The sequence below is a fragment of the Poecilia mexicana genome, unplaced genomic scaffold, assembly GCF_051168715.1.
Source record: "Poecilia mexicana isolate PSO_F unplaced genomic scaffold, ASM5116871v1 scaffold_19, whole genome shotgun sequence".
Classification (NCBI taxonomy): domain Eukaryota; kingdom Metazoa; phylum Chordata; class Actinopteri; order Cyprinodontiformes; family Poeciliidae; genus Poecilia; species Poecilia mexicana.
Genome location: NW_028263388.1, coordinates 23,091,937 through 23,113,486, shown reverse-complemented (window position 1 = coordinate 23,113,486; position 21,550 = coordinate 23,091,937). Strand labels below are relative to the sequence as shown.

At 42.0% G+C, this 21,550-nt stretch overlaps 1 protein-coding gene across 1 annotated transcript; it reads left to right on the top strand.

Annotated features, from left to right (window-relative positions):
- The first annotated feature begins 6,331 nt into the window (after positions 1–6,331).
- On the top strand, positions 6,332–21,297 carry LOC106907864 (alpha-tectorin-like). Its single transcript, XM_088001080.1, has 20 exons — positions 6,332–6,544; positions 6,851–7,016; positions 10,272–10,672; positions 10,763–11,339; positions 11,419–12,002; positions 12,498–13,050; positions 13,142–13,740; positions 13,941–14,095; positions 14,661–15,061; positions 15,162–15,358; positions 18,229–18,624; positions 18,708–18,991; positions 19,082–19,359; positions 19,461–19,580; positions 19,772–19,956; positions 20,045–20,205; positions 20,389–20,640; positions 20,730–20,925; positions 20,983–21,088; positions 21,176–21,297. Exons 1-20 carry the CDS (start codon positions 6,332–6,334, stop codon positions 21,295–21,297), a joined length of 5,946 nt encoding a protein of 1,981 aa, XP_087857206.1.
- The last annotated feature ends 253 nt before the right edge of the window (positions 21,298–21,550 follow it).

The following is a 21,550-nucleotide window of genomic DNA, read 5'->3' as shown; positions in this document are numbered from 1 at the left end:
GTCGTTCCGCAGCTGCAATTAAGAAACAAAATGTGATGCTGCTGCAGACTCTCACAGGTTTCCTGCAGCTGGTCAGAGCAGCTTCAAATAATGCTGCATAAGAGCTCCCTCTTGTGGCAGAATACATAACGTCCACACATAATAGCTCCTTTATTTTATAAGGGAGGTTTCATGCTCAGTGTTACACATCAGTGATGTGTCAGTGTGTCCGTCTGTCAATCTCTTTGACATAAGCAAAACGTAGGTGACATTTCTTATGCTGGCGATTTTCTGTGTGGCAGAATTGTTGTCTGTGTTCCCCTGTGCAAAAATAATATATTTAGGTATATTTTGAATATGCTGTATTGTTCTCAAATACATTTTTAGTAATTTATCAAGTGGATATACTTATTAAGAGTAAATACAAATGCAAAATAAATACATTTTTAAAAACATGCTTCTAATACTCTTTTAAAAATTTATTTTGGTCCACTTTCAATTACTGAATAATTCCAGTGCATCATCAAGTTACAGTAGAACTCTGTTATGTCTTGATGCTCTGCAAGAGCATGTCTATTTTACCCCAAAAATGTGATGCAGATTATATCAGCTCCATTTTCCACAAATTGTGCAGGTACAAAATGTCTGCATGTGACAGATGGAATCCTCAGGACAATATTAATGCATTTAAACCATATCAAAAAACATAATCACTAAGCTTAAACATTGGCCCACCTTACTTAAACACAACTCAACATGAACAGCCGAGTTCAAAACAACATCACAGAGCCAAGATAGATATCAGTGATAAAACAAATAAAAGAGTCAAGAGTCCCCACCCAGTTCCTTTACTGGCTCATATGAAACACACTTGTGCGATAAAAGACCATTATATCCTTTATGTTGAAATGATCACATTACGATTGGAGATAACGCTGAACCGATGGAGCCGAACAGGGCGCGCCGGTGGGGAGTGTGGTGGTAGGGTGTGGCATTAAATACAGCAGTTTAGAGAGTTTTATTTTGATTGATCGTTAAGCTTTTATACTGTTGTGTTCTACCACATTGTATACTATTTTAGTGAATTGTATCATCATCTTTTAAATAGGGAAGTCTGCACCACTGATTCTCCTGTAATCACTTGCACAGTCAGTTGTTGTAAAGTGAGTGCAAAACACACACTTACTGCTCTTACAGTTTTTTCTATATGCAGTTTACTGGAATCTTTGTAGATCAGGTCCATAAAGTATTATAGTAACAATAGCAATAAATATACCATTCTGGGCAGCAATCCTGGCTTGTCTGTGCACTTTTCTCAGCCAGAGCAATTGTTTTAATAACGTCCACAAAAAAGCAACAAAAACAAGGAAAGAAAGGAAAAAAATTTGATTAATGTCACACCAATACATAAAGGACAAAAAGTAGAAAGAAAATCAATGTATAAAATCTACTTGATTACGAAAGAGAGAAAAACAGATAGAAAACTTGTATTAATATTCAAACTGGTCTTTTTTATACATTGAACATTTGATATTCAATGACATCTGTGGGTTTTTGTAGTCAGAGTGAAACAAAGTAACAATATAACTCCTGATCTTACTTCCAGATAAAGAAACTATATGTTGCAACATACTGTTGTAATCCAGAAAAAATAGAGTTTAATTTACTCAAGAATTAGATCTGATAAGTTTCTGAATAAAAGTGTTTTCCAACAAATGAAAGCAGTAGTTGCTACCTAGGATTTGGACACTACATTACCTGTTTCTGCTGCCGGTCTTATGTTTTCATATTAGTTGTATAAATTTTATGTTCAATCTTGGTGTTTTTATAGGTGGAGTGACAACTAGTGATCAAGGTAAGTTTATGACCTATCAACTGACTTTACCTATAGCTATTATTACTTTTTGGAATACTTTTAATAAACAAAAACCACAACAGGTCCAACTACAACAACTGAAGCTCCAACAACCACTGCAGCTCCAACCACAACAACTGGAGCACCAACCACAACCACAGCAGCTCCAACAACAACCACTGCAGCTCCGACCACAACCACAACAGCTCCAACCACAACCACAGCAGCACCAACCACAACCACAACAGGTCCAACCACAGCAGCACCAACCACAACGACTGCAGCTCCAACCACATTAATCCCTGCAGCTCCAATTACAACCACTGCAGCTCCAACCACAACCACAGCAACACCAACCACAACCACAACAGCTCCAACTACAACCACTGCAGCTCCAACCACAACCACAACAGCTCCGACCACAACTACAGCAGCTCCGACCACAGCAGCTCTAACCACAACCACTGAAGCACCAACCACAACCACAGCAGCTCCAACCACAACAATCCCTGTTGCACCAACCACAACCACAGCGGCTCCGACAACAACCACAGCAGCTCCAACCACAACCACAACAGGTCCAACCACAACCACAGCAGCTCCAACCACAACCACTGCAGCTCCAACCACAACCACAGCAGCTCCAACAACAACCACTGCAGCTCCGACCACAACAACTGGAGCACCAACCACAACCACAGCAGCTCCGACCACAACCACAACAGCTCCGACCACAACCACAACAGCTCCGACCACAACCACAGCACCACCAACCACAACCACAACAGCTCCAACTACAACCACTGCAGCTCCAACCACAACCACAACAGCTCCAACCACAACCACAGCAGCACCAACCACAACCACAACAGGTCCAACCACAGCAGCACCAACCACAACGACTGCAGCTCCAACCACACTAATCCCTGCAGCTCCAACTACAACCACTGCAGCTCCAACTACAACCACTGCAGCTCCAACCACAACCACAACAGCTCCGACCACAACTACAGCAGCTCCGACCACAACCACAGCAGCTCCAACTACAACCACTGCAGCTCCAACCACAGCAGCTCTAACCACAACCACTGCAGCTCCAACTACAACCACTGCAGCTCCAACTACAACCACTGCAGCTCCAACCACAACCACAACAGCTCCGACCACAACCACAGCAGCTCCGACCACAACCACAGCAGCTCCAACCACAACAATCCCTGTTGCACCAACCACAACCACAGCGGCTCCGACAACAACCACAGCAGCTCCAACCACAACCACTGCAGCTCCAACCACAACCACAACAGGTCCAACCACAACCACAGCAGCTCCAACTACAACCACTGCAGCTCCAACCACAGCAGCTCTAACCACAACCACTGAAGCACCAACCACAACCACAGCAGCTCCAACCACAACAATCCCTGTTGCACCAACCACAACCACAGCGGCTCCGACAACAACCACAGCAGCTCCAACCACAACCACAACAGGTCCAACCACAACCACAGCAGCTCCAACCACAACCACTGCAGCTCCAACCACAACCACAGCAGCTCCAACAACAACCACTGCAGCTCCGACCACAACAACTGGAGCACCAACCACAACCACAGCAGCTCCGACCACAACCACAACAGCTCCGACCACAACCACAACAGCTCCGACCACAACCACAGCACCACCAACCACAACCACAACAGCTCCAACTACAACCACTGCAGCTCCAACCACAACCACAACAGCTCCAACCACAACCACAGCAGCACCAACCACAACCACAACAGGTCCAACCACAGCAGCACCAACCACAACGACTGCAGCTCCAACCACACTAATCCCTGCAGCTCCAACTACAACCACTGCAGCTCCAACTACAACCACTGCAGCTCCAACCACAACCACAACAGCTCCGACCACAACTACAGCAGCTCCGACCACAACCACAGCAGCTCCAACTACAACCACTGCAGCTCCAACCACAGCAGCTCTAACCACAACCACTGCAGCTCCAACTACAACCACTGCAGCTCCAACTACAACCACTGCAGCTCCAACCACAACCACAACAGCTCCGACCACAACCACAGCAGCTCCGACCACAACCACAGCAGCTCCAACCACAACAATCCCTGTTGCACCAACCACAACCACAGCGGCTCCGACAACAACCACAGCAGCTCCAACCACAACCACTGCAGCTCCAACCACAACCACAACAGGTCCAACCACAACCACAGCAGCTCCAACTACAACCACTGCAGCTCCAACCACAACCACAACAGGTCCAACCACAACCACAGCAGCTCCAACAACCACCACAACAGCTCCAACTACAACCACTGCAGCTCCAACCACAACCACTGCAGCTCCAACTACAACCACTTCAGGTCCAACCACAACCACTGCAGCTCCAACCACAACGACAGCAGCACCAACCACAACCACAACAGCTCCAACCACAACTGCAGAAGCTCCAACAACCACCACAACAGCTCCAACTACAACCACTGCAGCTCCAACCACAACCACAGCAGCTCCAACCACAATGACAGCAGCACCAACCACAACCACAACAGCTCCAACAACCACCACAACAGCTCCAACTACAACCACTGCAGCTCCAACCACAACAATCCCTGTTGCACCAACCACAACCACAGCGGCTCCGACAACAACCACAGCAGCACCAACCACAACCACAACAGCTCCAACCACAACTGCAGAAGCTCCAACTACAACCACTGCAGCTCCAACCACAACCACAGCAGCTCCAACCACAACGACAGCAGCACCAACCACAACCACAACAGCTCCAACCACAACCACAACAGGTCCAACCACAACCACAACAGGTCCAACCACAACCACAGCAGCTCCAACAACCACCACAACAGCTCCAACTACAACCACTGCAGCTCCAACCACAACCACTGCAGCTCCAACCACAACCACAGCAGCTCCAACCACAACCACTTCAGGTCCAACCACAACCACTGCAGCTCCAACCACAACGACAGCAGCACCAACCACAACCACAACAGCTCCAACCACAACTGCAGAAGCTCCAACAACCACCACAACAGCTCCAACTACAACCACTGCAGCTCCAACCACAACCACAGCAGCTCCAACCACAACGACAGCAGCACCAACCACAACCACAACAGCTCCAACAACCACCACAACAGCTCCAACTACAACCACTGCAGCTCCAACAACAACCACAACAGCTCCAACTACAACCACTGCAGCTCCAACCACAACCACAGCAGCTCCAACCACAACCACAGCAGCTCCAACAACCACAGCAGCTCCTAATACAACTCAAAGTAAGCTTAAATTTTAGACCCATTCTCTGAATTCATCTTTATCTATATATATGTAAATATAATTTTTTGTTGCTAATATTATTGAATTAATTGATGCATAAGTATTCATTACAATGTGAAACTTTAGTTATTCCAATGAACGTAATGGTTTGATCCTTACATCATAATTTCATGTTTAATGAAATTATGATGTTTAATGATGTCTTTTTATAGCTCCAGTGACAACTCACAATCAAGGCAAGCTTAAATTTTAGACTTATTCTCCTTTGCCTGTAGCTATTATTTTTTTCATTATTGATTTATTTTTTCATTAATTGATACATTATGTTAGTCATTTTAAACAAATGAATAGTTTAAATAGTCTTGCCACACACAAAATTGAAGTTTAAAGCTATGCTTTGATTTTTTGTTTATTGCTTTCATTAAATTATGTATGACTAGATTGGCAAACTTGTATATTACATTGTAAAAATAGTTGTCATTCCAGTCAAAGTAATGTTTTAAAGTCTTGCCACACACAAAACAGCTCTTTTCTTATTGACAGCTAACTTAATTTTTTTTCTGTCTGATCTTACTGTTGTTGATCTTTTAACTAAAAGGAAAATATAGTTTAACAGATTAACGAGTTATTGGTTTAAAACTAAGAGAGTCACGCAAAAAAAAAATAAATAAATAAAATTGCAATGAATGTAATTGTCTAAATCTTTCCATTCATATCAAACAGGTTTTATTTCTGACAGTTATCTTGGCTTGATGATCAATGAAATTTGTTTTTAATAGCCTAAGTGAGACAAAGTATCCATGTCACCTTGCATTCTGTGTTGTGTTACAACATTGACACTTTTAGATTTATTTTTTTATCCAAAAAGAGTCTAATTTAATCAAGTTCTCTCTTGTATTTTCTAGGACCCCTCTATCCAATTGGTGGAACAATAATGTCTGGATCAGATGATGGAAGCTCACCTAGAATTCCTCTCCTACGATCCTTTAAGTATTTCGGGCAGTCTTACCCTCAGATTTATGTATGTCACCTCACTTTTGTATATGTTTACAAAATAGTATCAATAGTGATACCTAATTTATATTTTCTTTTTTTCAGGTGAATCTGAACGGACATCTGACCTTTGATTATCCATGGTCAAGTTATACTCCTCAACATTTTCCAATGTATGGAACCAGAGACGTCATTGCTCCGTTCTGGACTGATTTAGACAACAGAGGCAATGGTGATATCTACTATGTTCAGTACACCAACGGCTCTCTTCTCCAGCAAGTTACACAGGACATCAACACGTACTTCCCAGCTCTTAACTTTCAGGCCAACTGGATCTTTATAGCAACATGGCATGAAGTTGCCTATTATTCAATGACTGGAACAGTAAGTGATCTGTTTTTAACTGATGACACCTATTTGATCTACAAATAAAACAAACTATGTATAATCTGCAAATTAATCTCCAATAAATACACTTATTTTTCCCAGCAAACAACCTTTCAGGCAGTCTTGACTACCAATGGCCATTATTCATTTGTGCTGATGAATTATGGGTCAATAGCCTCCACATCAATGCCTGTACAGGTTAGATGTTCATATACTAAACTACTTTTACTTGCCTTGTCTTGGTCCAGCAGATATATGTTTACATGAAATATAAACAACTTCTATATCTATGCACATTTCCAGGCTGGATATGACACCATCAATTCCCCTCATCACTTCACCATCCCTGGATCACTCTCTAGTCAGGCAACCGGACCAAACTCAGTTTTTCGTCTTGGCAGTAATGTCAATGTACCCGGACGCTGGGCCTTCCATGTCGATCATGGATCAATAGGGTGCAATTTCAGTGGTAAGAACACAGTCACATAGCGTACCTTTTTATAACAATGAACACATGTATCAGGAATATAAGGTACAACTCCAATCTGTGTTTCATGGTAGAACAGCAAAGCTATTAACCCTTGTGCGTGCAAGGACTCAGGCAAACATGGAGGACTGTTGCAAATGATACAAGTTTTACATGTGTGGGGTCGGTTGGACACCATTTGTAAACACAAGGGTTAAAACTCTTCAGTTTATATATATATATATATATATATATATATATATATATATATATATATATATATATATATATATATATATATATATATATATATATATATATATATATATATATATATATATATATGGGTCATTCTATAATTGCAGATACATTTGATGTCCAGAGTCATTATTTTTGGTCTGGTATATTAAAATATTTCAATTTTTAAATGTTTTCGTAATTTATTACTCATTTTAATGGATCATAATATTTAACAAGTAAAAACATTTAAGTAAATACATTTAAAATTGTTTTATATAGCTGAAAAACCAAGATTTCTTGTCGTCCGAGTTGGGTACTGTCTTTTTTATTAACCTGAAAAATGATGCAAAAACCTATGTTTTATTATTTTTCTTTGGTGAATTTGTTTTTTCTGTCTTTTTTAAACTGCCTAAAAGGTCAATTTAATAACAACATCACATTAAATTAACTCAAAATACCCTTATTTTTGAAAAAATATGTGTCCGAGAATTTTTTGTCAACTCTGTTACCATATGGTTTTGTCCCTGTAAATCTGGGAAATTGCCTTCTACGGCTATATAAACTGCATAAAATTAAGTCATTTACTTTTACTGATAAGACCTGAAACACACAGAGGTCTATGTGCCATTCTCTGGGAAATATTTTAGTTTAAAAATCACAATCACCAGGTGTTATCGTTTTCAACGTCAATCTTGTTACCAAAGAATCATGAGAAAAATACAACAGATTTTTGATCAGAGACAAGTTTTTTTAATGGTTTTTAAACCATTATCTCAGTGGTGTCATGTTTTTTCACAATTTCTACTCACAAGTGGAGTTTTTAATAAAAATGTTTGAAATTGTCAATTCTGTTACTGTCAACTCTGTTACCAAATAGGGTAACAGAGTTGACAGTAACAGAGTTTTCAGTTCTAAATTATTATGGTCCTGTCAATTCTGTTACCAACACCAACTCTGTTAGGTAACAGAGTTGACATGTTTATGACATACTTTCACCAAAAAAAAAAGGAAAACTGTTGTCTAGAGCACCATATACATTGTTGGTTGACTTCTGCTGTGATTTAGTATTACTGACCAATTTTATTTCTAAAAGAATGATGGTTTTCAATGAGTTTTAATGAAAAACGTTTGACCCTATGCGAACAACTCTGTGAAAAGTTGAGTATCTTTTGATTGTTTAAAATGTATTTTTAAGTAAAACATCTCCATTTAAAGTATTTGGGTAGTAGGACACTTGGTGTAATGGAATAAAAATATTTTAGTCTGCTAGAATTTATTGTTTTTTTCACTCACTGTCTATATTGTCCGTAACAGAGTTGACATAACATACCGCAAAATATACGTTTTTTCTGAGAAAAGATTATAAAATATGTAGCTAATGTTTGGCAATTACAGATTTTTTTAAAGTTTAATGCCTTTTCAATAGACTACCTAAGAAAATTTTTAAGAAATGAAAAGTTTTTTTTTGTCATTTCTTGAAGTGCCAAATGTATCTCCAATTATAGAATCACCCATATATATTGCTCATCAACGCAAATGTCGAATAAACCAATCACATGGCAGCAACTCAATACCTTTAGGCATGTAGACATGGCCAAGACGATCTGCTGCAGTTCAAACCGAGCATCAGAATGGGGAAGAAAGGTGATTGGTGCCATACGGGCTGGTCTGAGTATTTCACAAACTGCTGACCTACTGGGATTTTAACACACAACCATCTCTAGGGTTTACAGAGAATGGTCCAAAAAGAGAAAATATTCAGTGAGCAGCAGTTCTGTGGGTGCAAATGCCTTGTTGATGCAAGAGGTCAGAGGAGAATGGCCAGACTGGTTCGAGCTGATGGAACGACAACAGAAAGTCAAATAACCACTCGTTACAACCGAAGTATGCAGTAGAGCATCATTGAATGCACAACATGTTGAACCTTGAGGCGGATGGGCTACAGCAGCAGACGACCACACTGGGTGTCACTCCTGTTAGCTAAAAACAGGAAACTGAGGCTACAATTCACACAGGCTCACCAAAATTGGAACAAAGAGGATTGAAAAAAACATTGCCTGGTCTGATGAGTCTCGATTTCAGCTGCAACATTCGGATAGTTGGGTCAGAATTTAATGTCAGCAACATGAAAACATGGATTTTATCAACGGTTCAGAGTGGTGGTGGTGCAATGGTGTGGAGGATATTTTCCTGGCACACTTTGGACTCATTAGTACCAATTGATCAGAGTGTCAACACCACAGCCTACCTGAGTATAGTAGCTGACCATGTTCATCCCTTTATAACCAGAGTGTACCCATCTTCTGATGGCTATTTTTAGCAGAATAACCATGCAGAATAATAGTCATGTCATAAAATGTGATTCATATCAGGTAAGGCATGTCTCAAAACAAGAGCTGCACACAAATCCCACATTGTGTAGATGCATTTCACCAAGCCCAAAAAATCAAAACACCCCTGCAAAAGCGCACCCCCCTGGAAAAAACACTCCACGACATCAATATCCAGGAGCACATCCCTACAGCAGCCAAAAAACACCTTTTCAAGAAAGCCCACAACCATCAGGAGCAAAAAGTGCACACAGTGAAAACCAAAATCCACCGTGAAGTCAAGTCCATCACATCCCGAAACAACCCAGGCCAGACCATCCAAACCACACAGACCCCCTGACACTGCCTCAAAACAAAACCAGAGCCACTAGATACCAAAGACTACATAGGGAATCAGAATCTGAACCAAAATCACCCAAACAACGCCTGATCCCTACGCAAAGCTGTTCCACCCAGGCTATCACAAAAGAGAAGCTACACCTGACCCTAACATTCAGAAAATGCCCAGAACACAAAAGACAGTGGACACCTAGGCTGAGTTCAACTCATCCCCTACGCCAGTAGTTTAATTTTTTTACTTTCACCCATTCATTTTTCTGACAATTCTAGATGTGATGTCAGAAACACCACAAACTAATTCACCATTAAAGCAGCCTTGAAATGACTCTTGTTCTTTCCTTGTTTAAAGGTCAGCCTGTTCAACTTGGCGACTCTTTCTGGAGTGACAGCACCTGTGCACAGAAGTGCACCTGCACCAACCAAGGGCTGCAATGCTCCAACAATCCCTGCTCCTTTTCCCAAATCTGTCGGCCAGCTGCCTTTCAGTACTCCTGCCAGACAGTACAAAGACAAACCTGCACCGTCAGTGGAGATCCACATTACTACACCTTTGACAACTCAGTGTTTCACTTTCAAGGCACATGCACTTACGTCCTGTCAGAGCAGTGTCAGAACGGACTGCCCTACTATAGAGTGGAGGGGAAGAACGGGCATCAGGGCAGCAGGCATGTTTCATGGACACAACTGGTCAAAGTCTTTGTTCATGATGAAACTATTGAGCTGGTTAAAGGAGATCAGAGTCAGGCCAAGGTAACAGGAATTTCTTACTTTCTGTAAAACAGATGTTAAATTTTTTTATTGTGTTTATATTTGTAACTATTTTTATTGTCATCCTTACAGGTCAATGGAAGTTTTGCAACAGTTCCGTTTTCCCTCAGAAACGGCTCTATCCAGGTTTATCAGTCAGGTTTCTCTGTGATCGTCAGCACTGACTTTGGCCTGATGGTGTCATATGACAAGTACTTATATGTCCGGATCAGTGTGCCCTACACTTACCAAAATAGCACGTGTGGACTCTGTGGAAACTTCAACAATCACCCTGAAGATGACTTTAGAACCCGTCAAGGTGAAGTGGTGAGCTCTGATGTGGTTTTTGCCAACAGCTGGAAAGCATCTGGTGATGATGAGCCTGGTTGTGACCCTCAGTGTGAAGGTCTGGCCTGTGCCGGCTGCACAGAATCTGAGGCAGCACTGTACAGAAACTCTGCTCACTGTGGTATTCTGGAGAACAGCACAGGACCGTTTGCTGAATGCCATCAACAACTCCCTCCAGGATTTTTTGTAGACAGCTGTGTGTATGATCTCTGTGTCAGTGAAGGGTATCAGCCCATTCTGTGCCAAGCCCTAAATGTCTACTCAAGTCAGTGTCAACAAAATGGGATCCAGCCTCAAAGCTGGCGGCGTCCTGGCTTCTGTGGTATGTCTGCTAGTCTCAATTTTAAAAGTAAGTGGTGTTAAATATTCAAAGTTTGAGAATAAATGTTTCTTGTGTTTAGAAATCCCCTGCCCAGCCAATAGCCACTTTGAGGCCCAGGGTACAGGATGTCCACCTACATGTGTCAATCCCAATTCCACTGACAACTGCCCCCTGCCTGATCAAGAGAGCTGTGTCTGCAATTCAGGCTACATCCTGAGTGGAGGGGTCTGTGTCCCTCATGCTGACTGTGGCTGCAGCTTTGAGGGTCACTACTACCGCTCAGGAGAAACTGTCATACTGGATGCAGACTGTGGGAGGCGCTGTACATGCAGCTATGGATCCATGACTTGCAGCTCTCACAGCTGTGGTCAACATGAGTCCTGCAGGGTGGAGAATGGAGTAAGAGGGTGCACACCAAACAGCTTTGCAACATGTTGGATCAGAGGCCCAGGATCATATCATACATTTGATGGAGTGATGTACCAGTACCCAGGAGCATGTCGCTTGACCCTTGCCAAAGTTATGGGATCCTCTAATCACTCGCACTTCATGGTTACTGTGGAAAAAGTTCCACAGGGGCCACAGGGTTTCTCCAATGTGCTAAAGTTTGAGGCAAAAGGATCACAAGTTGATATTGAGATGACAAGTAATAGCACTGTTAAGGTGAGTGACAAATACATATCTACATATAAAACAACATGAAATGAAGAGTAGCATCTGTTTTCTTATGTTAGTGAAGTAAGACAACTAATGTTCACACACAAAACAAATTTTGAAAACAGTATACGATTTTGGACTCCATGTAATGCATAAACAGAACTTGGGTTCATTATTAATACATTCAATCCCTTTAGTGCAGGAGCTAAATAATTTGTATTTTATTGCAGCCAGTTTGAAAAATTATCCTGAGTGGACATATGTAAAATAAGCAAAGGAGAAAAAATTAGTAACATTTTCTTGGCTCAATTGAATTAATGATTTTCAACATTTGTAGTGAATAAACTTTTCACATAATGTCTGCAAACAATTATTACGTTGAATTTTTTTTTAAGTATATGACTTGAATGTTATGTTTTTGAGAATTCCTCTACACATTTCAAGAGTTTTGCAAATCTGCACCGGAAATTTCTAAAAGTGTTTTGTTTTAATTTGTTAAAGGTTGATGGCCAGCTGATCAGACTGCCATTCAGCTCTGGGTCCAACAGAATCCGCATCTTCCAAAGCAGCACTCACAGTGTCATCGTTCGCACAGACTTTGGTGTAACTCTGCAGACTGTCTGGCCTCACTTTGTCCGTGTCACTGCACCAGGTGTCTACAGTGGTTTATTAGGTGGACTTTGTGGAAACTACAATGCTGACCAGCATGATGATTTCCGTACACCCAATGGCACTCTGGTCAGTGACCCCCAGGTGTTTGGGGACAGTTGGCGAGATGGCTCCCTAGCAGATCACTGTGTGGAAAACAGACCTCATAACTCTACAACTAATTTCAATTCCACCGAGTACTGTGGAGTTCTTACTTCACCCACTGGACCATTTACATCATGCTGGGCTGCAGTGAACCCATGGCAGCAGGTAGATGCATGTGTAGAAATCCTCCAACGCTCCGATGATCCAACATCAACACTATGTGAGGTCCTACGAGATTATGCACTAATGTGTCAACATAACAGTGTATCCCTGGGACAGTGGAGGAATGCAACTGGCTGTGGTAAGTTCTAGAACCACATTTGATAGAGATGCTTGTAAAATGAACATATTCATCACTTTTTACTTCTTTTGCCTTTGTGCCCCCCCAACAGAACTAACCTGTCCATCAAACAGCCATTATGAACTCTGTGGAAGTTCATGTCCGTCTTCCTGCCCCAGCCTCTCCTTCCCCTTCACCTGTGACACTCAGTGTCAGGAGGGGTGCCAGTGTAATGATGGGTTTGTCCTCAATGGTAACCAGTGTGTGCCTCCAACATCCTGTGGATGCTTTCATGATGGACGCTACCGGCAAGCTGGTGAACAGTTTTGGGACGGGGAAGAATGTCAGAGCTTTTGCACCTGTAATGGTGTAACTGGTATAGTCCAATGTTTGCCAAAAACATGTGGACCTCAGGAGTCTTGCAATGTTGTGGATGGTGAGTTTGGCTGCCATCCCAACCCTCATGGCACCTGCTCTGCCTCTGGAGACCCTCACTACCTGACCTTTGATGGCAAGGCCTACGACTTCCAGGGAACCTGCCGCTATGTTCTGGCAACAGTTTGCAATGACACTGTGGACCTTCATCAGTTTTCTGTAGAAGCAAAGAATGAACCGTGGTTTGGACTGCCAGTTTCAATCACGGCTGAAGTTTTTGTAGATATCTTTGGCTATCAAGTGCGTATGTCAAGAGACAAGAAGGGTACTGTGGATGTAAGTCAACCTTTTGCTGATAAAAGAGTGCTGCTGATGATTAAACTGTATGAAGTAGATTGGAAAGTACTTTTAAAATGCCAAACATTTATTCTTGTCACAACCTCATAAACTGTTAAATTCTGGAATGTCTGTATCATATATGTACATAGAGGATTCATTTCATGAACATCCTCCATGAAATACTTTCTTTTTCACAGTTGAATGGAATCACAAGAAACCTGCCTGTGGTCTTCAATGGAGGTCTGTCTATTTTTGGAAGTGGATCCCAAACATTTGTCAAAACAGACTTTGGACTGAGCGTCATGTATGATGGAAGTAGCACAGTGTCCATTTCTGTATCTCCAGACTACAGGTAGCCTATCTACTCTTTCACACAACTTAAGTCTCATTATGTTCAATGTCATTTTACTCAATTTTATGCACATTTAGGACTGTTTAAATAGTATAGAGAGATTGAATGTTTGTAAATTTTTTAGATTGCAGTTTTATTGTAAAATGTACATTATATTTTGTACTTTAGTTTTGCAGAGGATTTTTGTTTGTTTTCTGTATGCCAACCCACCACTGCCCAAAAACTTCCCAATTAGGTGATCAATAAAGTATATCTGATCAAATTTGATCTTATTTGAAAAGCTTTTACTTGGCTATTGTCAGAAGCTCACAACCTTAGATTCAAATGTTGCTAACTAGCTTTGCAATGATATTTTAGAACTATCGCCTGCAACCTAACAAGCTTGTTAAGGACATTTTACCAACACAGCTAGCAAGTTTGCGACTGAAAATACCTATTTAAACATGTTTTGTCCTATTTATTTTCAATACTTTTGTAATACTGTTGTGTTTTCCTGCCTTTGATTGAGTCTCTCATCGTTATTCAGTTGCATTAAATTTTATTCAAATTATCTTCTCTTCATCAGAGGAAACATGTGTGGACTTTGTGGAAACTTCAATGGAAATCCAAATGATGACTTCCACACCCCAACAGGAAATTGGGTCAACTCAACAGATGTTTTTGGGGCAGCTTGGAAGGTTCCTGGGAACTACACCTGTAGTGATGGCTGTGGCTCTTCATGTGCACAATGCAATGATGACCGATCTGCCAGGGCTCAGTGCGAGGTGATTCAGGCAGCTGACGGCCCCTTCAGCTTCTGCCACGAGGAGGTGGATCCAGCACCGTATTTCAATGACTGCGTCTTTGATGTCTGCGTGTCGGGAAGTCAAGGCAGTGATCTTTTATGCAGGGCTATTGAGACATACGTCAGTGCCTGTCAGTATGCTAATGTTCGAATCTACCCTTGGAGGGAAAGCACCACTTGCAGTGAGTATGGAAGGTAATGTGCTATTAAAGTAATCCATCAAACAAGCATGTTCCTCAAAAGTTTGAACTCTCTTCAATCTGTTTTCCCTCATGTGTAAAGGTATTGAGTGCCCAGCCAACAGTCATTATGAGCTGTGTGGAACAGACTGTGGCAACACCTGTGCCAGCAGCATCAATGCTGCCTGTGACCATGTTTGCTCTGAGGGATGTTTCTGTGATGAAGGTTTTTCCAGGAGTGGATCAAACTGTGTCCCTGTGGAAAGTTGTGGCTGCCAATATGATGGATTCTATTTCAATGTAGGTCATTTCATGTAACTTTATTCTTCATCAAGTTAGCTCTGAAAGTTGAAATCTAAGGGTGCGTTCACACTGCAGCCTGAATTGACCCAATTCCGATTTTTTTAACGTAATGCAACCTGTATCTGATCTTTTCATGGCAGTGTGAACAGCACAGGTCGGATTCTTTTCGAATGCAACCCATATCCGATAAGTATCCGATTCAAATGTGACCTAACATCCAGGCCGCATTCGTCCGAAATGAACGTCACTGATACTCAACAAATCTCACTGTTCTGCCTCTTGATACGCGCAAGCGGGAAGAAAAACGAGAACTTTGACGGACTATAATGAGGATTAAATTGTTAATGTCCTGCTCTGGTTGGACAACAACTTCAGATGTGTAAGCTAAGCTCCACCGTTAGCCTCCATGTTTACTTCTGCAAACCCTGAGCACTTCTTCTTTTTATGGCAGTTGGCAGAACACTGAGAACGCTGACGCTATTGCGCCCTCTACTGCGCATGCAGAATACTTTCAGGTTGTTTGCCCGCTCAGACTGCAGAACACATACAGGTTGCATATGTGTGGCAGTGTGAACGGCCCCGGCAAAAACATCGGAATTGCCAAAAAATCGGAATTGGGTACTTCAGGCTGCAGTGTGAATGCACCCTGAGTCCTAAAAAACACTTTCATGGGGCATTGAAATATTCATGTCCATTTGAGTTGTTGCATTTCAAGTCAACAACTAAAACATAATGACATAGCAAAATGAAGGATTAGCCCAAATATCAAGAAGAGATCTGTGGAACTCCACAAATCTAATTCATCATTTGGTACAATTTCTATTTATTTGAAAGTATCATGTTCTTTCACTTCCAATTTATTTTGGTAAATTAACAAGTATTGTTCAAACTGATGTGCAAGTAAAAAAATTATAGGCATGTCTAGCAAATGTACTGTTCAGAAAGGTTTTGAAGTAGTCATTAATTCAGAATTAACATAAAAGACAGGCCGTAGTTTTCCAAGAAATAGAGCATTGGATAGACACTGGGTCTTTCTGTATGGAGTTTGAATGTTCTCCCTGGGCATGTAGGGGTTCTCTCCAGGTACCCTGGCTTCTTCTACAGTGCAAAAACAGGACTGTTCTCTCTAAATTCTCATTAGGTGTTAGTGTGTGCATGCATGGTTGTTTGTCCTGTCTGTTTCTGTGTTGCCCTGCAATGGACTGAGATCAATGTGACCCTGCCGAACAATAGAGCACTGGTGGATTAAGAGATGGGGTCTTAAATATTTTTCCAAAGGTACACTATATTGCCAGAAGTATTCGCTCACCTGCTTTGAATCTCATATGAGCTTAAGTGACATCCCACTGCTATCCATTGGTTAGAACAGCTTCTATTCTTCTAGGAAGACTGTCCACATGTCCATATGGGTATTTTTGACCATTCTTCCAGAAGCGCATTTGTGAGTTCACGTACTGATTTTGAATGAGAAGGCCTGGGTCTCGGTCTTTGCTCAAATTCATCCCAAATATGTGTTGGGTTGAGGTCAGGGCTCTGTGCAGGCCAGTCAAGTTCATCCACACCAGACTCTGCCATCTATGTCTTTTTGGACAGTACCTTGTGCACTGGTGCACATTCATGTTGGAAGAGGAAGGGGTCAGTTCCAAACTGTTCCCCACAAAGTTGGGATCATGGAATTGTCTAAAATGTCTTGGAATGCTGAAACATTCAGAGTTCCTTTCACTGGAACTAAGGAGCTAAGCCCAGCTCCTGAAAAACTACCCCAAACACCATAATTCTCTCTCCACCAAATTTGCACTTTGCACAGTGCAGTCTGACAAGTACCGTTCTCAACTGACCAAACCCAGACATGTCCATCAGATTGCCAGATGGAGAAGGATGATTTGTCACTCCAGAGAACACACCTCCATTGCTCTGGAGTCCTATGGCGGTGTGCTCTCTACACCACTGCATCTGACGCTTTGCATTGCACTTGATGATGGATGGCTTGGAGGCTTGGATACAGCTGCTCCATGGAAACCCATTCTATGAATCTCTCTGTGATCTGTTCTTGACCTAATCTGAAGGGCACCTGAAGTCTGAAGGTCTGTAATGATTGACTCTGCAGAAAGTCATCGACCTCTTTGCACTATGTGCTTCAGCATTCACTGACCCCAATCCGTCAGTTTACGTGGCCTTCCACTTCGTGGCTGAGTTGCCGTTGTTCCTAAACACTTCCATTTTTTTCATAATACAGCTGACTGTTGACTGTGGAATAGCTAGGAGCGAGGAAATTTCATGACTGGATTTGTTGCACAGGTGGCTACAAGCTCTACACTGCAATTCACTGAGCTCCTGAGACTGACCCATTCTTTCACAAGTGTTTGTAAAATTATGCATGGCTAGGTGCTTAAATTTACACACCTGTGGCCATGGAGGTGATTGGAGCACCTCCAATCACTTCCATGGGCATCCAAATTATCAGGATGCCCACCCATCCTGATCATTTGGATGGGTGGGCAAATACTTTCGGCATTATAGTGTACTTTGCATCTGACAAATGAGCCTTATTGACACACATATTCTAATTTATTGAACATGACTTTACAGTCAGTCTGTCCATCCGTCCGTCCGTCCATCAAATTCACACATTTGTCCCTAGTAGGGTCAACTGGAGTGCTGGTGCATGGCACCAGTGGTCAACGGGTGAGAAGTGGGGTACACCCTGCACAAGTCACCCATCCATTGCAAGGCAATGACTGCACCAATGTTATCTAATGATTTTATGGTGCAAGTAGTTCAACAAATTGTGCCATCTTACCTCAAGCTTAATTTCTTCTTAATGTTGTCAGAAAGCCTGATATTTTAACTTTTCTCTGACCTTGCAGGCTGGTGAGTCCTTCTGGACAGACGGTTGCTCCCAACGGTGTGAATGTCAAGCACCCAATGTCCTGATCTGCAGTCCCTCATCATGCACTCCTGCACAAGAGTGCACCATCAGAGATGGCCAGCTGGGCTGTTATGATGCCATGTCTACCTGTACAGTATGGGGTGACCCACATTACGTCACCTTCGATGGAGCCCTGGCTCATTTTCAGGGATCATGCTCTTACATCATCACTGAAAGTTTGAGACACAGCAGCAGTGAAACTCAGTACAAAGTCGTGGCCACCAACAAACACAGAGGAAACAACCTTGTGTCTTTCGTGTCATCAGTTGATATATACCTCTCAAATCATCCAGAGAGTGTTCATGTCAGGCTCGGACCTTACAAGAGAGTCAAGGTAAGTTTTATTTTAAATACAGGATAAAAAATCTGTTTTCTTTCCCCAAAGTTGGTTTACTCTCTGAACTCTCATCATAACAGGTAAATGGGACTGAGGTTTCTCTTCCCACGACTGCAGGAACGTTTGGTCAGGTGATGAGGCAGGGAAGTTATATAATGTTTGATGCTGTCGATGTTGTAGTCCAGTTTGATGGCTCTAGTATATTACTGGTCAGGATGGGCAGCAACTACCAGAACAGAGTCAGTGGAATGTGTGGGAACTTCAATGGTGATCCCACTGATGACAAAGTTTTGCCCAACGGTACTTTGGCCAAAAACGACAACCAGTTTGGCCACAGCTGGAAATCTGAGACAAGCCAAGCAGGGTGATTACGGTTACTCTAAAAATCTCAACAATTGCAAACATTTCTACAAAAATCTGTTTCTAAATTGTTTATAACCAAAAACTTTTCTAGATGCGGATCCACTGATGAAAGTACTGGTGACGGACTAAGTGACTGCCGCTTCATAGAAGAATATACAGAACTCTGCAGAGTCATCACCAACACCAGTGGCCCATTCAGTTCTTGTCACCTGCATTCTGACCCACAACCATTTTTCACTTCCTGTGTTTACGATCTCTGCCTCTATACGCCAGCCAATGGCATGCTATGTTCAGCCATCTCTGCTTATGAGAAAACCTGCACCAATTTGGGTCTAAGCATCCCTGACTGGCGCTCTCATTTGCATTGTGGTATGCTTATTTGTATCAATACATTGTCAGAACAATGAGTGGTTTTACACAATGTTTGTGTTTTTAAACTTTCTTGGCCTTTTCTGATATATTTGACTCAGCTGAGACGGACCCCTGTGAACAGCTGGACTGCGCAGAGCATGAGTGGTGTGGTAAGAAAAATGGTGTGTATGGCTGTTTCTGTGACGAGCACCATCATCGACCCAACAATGAGAGCTACGGTAAGCGCAACACCATTTAAACCTTCTGTTTTTATACGAAGAACTGTAATGATAGTCATTTTCCAAACATAATTTGTTTGTTGGTGCTTTACTGTCGGTGTTCAAGTTTGAAGCATCATCTTTGCTTTTCTGCATCAGTTTGTGTAGTTTATCACGAAATCTCAAAGTGTTTTTCTCCCTCTGGTGAGCAGACTCAAACATCGAATGCTCCAGCAGTTCTGGTACCATGTCAGTATCTCGCTGCCAGCTGTTTGAAGCGGGCTTCCACTCCAGTGCTCTCCATCTCCGAGACAGCTCCTGCAACGGGACTCTTCAGGACGGACGACTCGTCTTCCACTTTGACAATGGCAACCATCTGTGTGGGACAGCTCTTAGGGTAAAGTTCATGAACTGGAACATCTTCTTTAAAGCTTCCAATATGTTACTTAACTTTATTGATAGCATTCTGTCATTTCACTGTTTAGAGCAATGGAACTCACTTCATGTATGAGAACACTATTCAGGGGAATGTGGATCCTCATGGAGGTTTGATCAACCGTGAGAGGAATCTTCATCTGGATTTCTGTTGTGTTTACCCTCTGGCTCAAGCTCTCTCAATGGCTGTGGGCATCAACCCTGTGGAGAGGTGATGATACCAGTTTCTCTGTTTGCTTCCTTTAACTAGTTGTGCCATTATGTCCAGTTCTACTTCTATATCTTAATCAGTTATTCATTATCTATAACTGAATCCTCTAAACAAATTAGCATAGCTTAGCCAGCCTATCAGACGTATTTAACAGGGTTGTCACATTAAATGTTTCTTCTGCAGCATTTTGAGGAAAAAGCTTCCTGCTGGCACTGGATCATATAGTGTGAGGATGATCCCCTATGAGGATGAAAGTTTCCTCACTCCCTTCAGCACTAATGGAAACATAGAACTGGAAGTTGATGAGATGTTTTACGTGGAGGTGCGAACAGAAGGGGTGGATCAGCGCCAATTTGCCATAGTTCTGGACTCTTGCTGGGCCACACCAGTCAACCAAGCAAACTACCCTGTCCGCTGGGATCTAATTGCTTCACAGTAAATTAGACCATCTTGTCATTCTTTATAATTTATTTCAGTGTCTTCTTGCTGACAGTCTAACTGATGCATCTGCTTCTGCTTCACAGGTGTCCTAATCCAGAAGATGGAACCGTAGAGGTGATTCAGAACGGTGTCTCCACTGTGTCTCGTTTCTCCTTCAGGATGTTCTCCTTCACCAACCACACAGAGATTTACTTGCACTGCAATGTCCACTTGTGTCTGTTGAGAAACAACAACTGCACAGCTGTAAGTTTTATTGTGTTTGTGGTGCAGCTTTATCATGTACAATTAAGTTGTAAACCCGCAGAAGTCTCTAATGTTGCTGTTGTTCTTTTACAGCACTGCTATCTGGGTCACCACGCCCGATTCAGGAGGGATGCATCTTATCATGACTCTGCAGCTCTGTCTATTGGACCACTAGTTCTAGGGGCACAACCAAACACTGGTAAAATTGTCATTCTGTTGATTTGTAAATTCAAATATCATATTGCGATTGTTTGACAAAATTTATTCACTTTTCTCTTTTACACAGGTGGACTAATCCAAAGAAACGGTGTTAATCCAAAGATATTGACATCAGATGGTACAGGCCATCTGGCATCAATTGTTATCCTGATTGTCAGTTTGCTGATGCTCGGAATTCTGGTCATTTGAGATGAAGAATATCCACACTTTAAAATCTGTTCAAATTATGTGACCTATGATTTATGTTGGTAAAAGGTGTTTTCTGGGTTTCTGTTGGTTCTCGTAATTAGGTGAGAAGCAGAAGTAATTTTGATTTTAACATGTGGAGCACCGTTGTGCTTTAGATCATTTGTGGGTTTAATGTAATGTTCAGTTATTTTTGTTTCTTCTGTGGAATTTCTGTAATCATTAATTGTTGTTAACACCATTGACTGTAAAATAC

Bases quoted from the DNA above. Each gene is read 5' to 3' on its own strand.
- LOC106907864 (XM_088001080.1), top strand. From the start codon at position 6,332: ATGTATGGAACCAGAGACGTCATTGCTCCGTTCTGGACTGATTTAGAC. The intron at 10,673-10,762 runs GTAACAGGAATT...TCATCCTTACAG, and splicing joins GAGATCAGAGTCAGGCCAAG to GTCAATGGAAGTTTTGCAAC. The intron at 15,359-18,228 runs GTAGGTCATTTC...CTGACCTTGCAG, and splicing joins ATGATGGATTCTATTTCAAT to GCTGGTGAGTCCTTCTGGAC.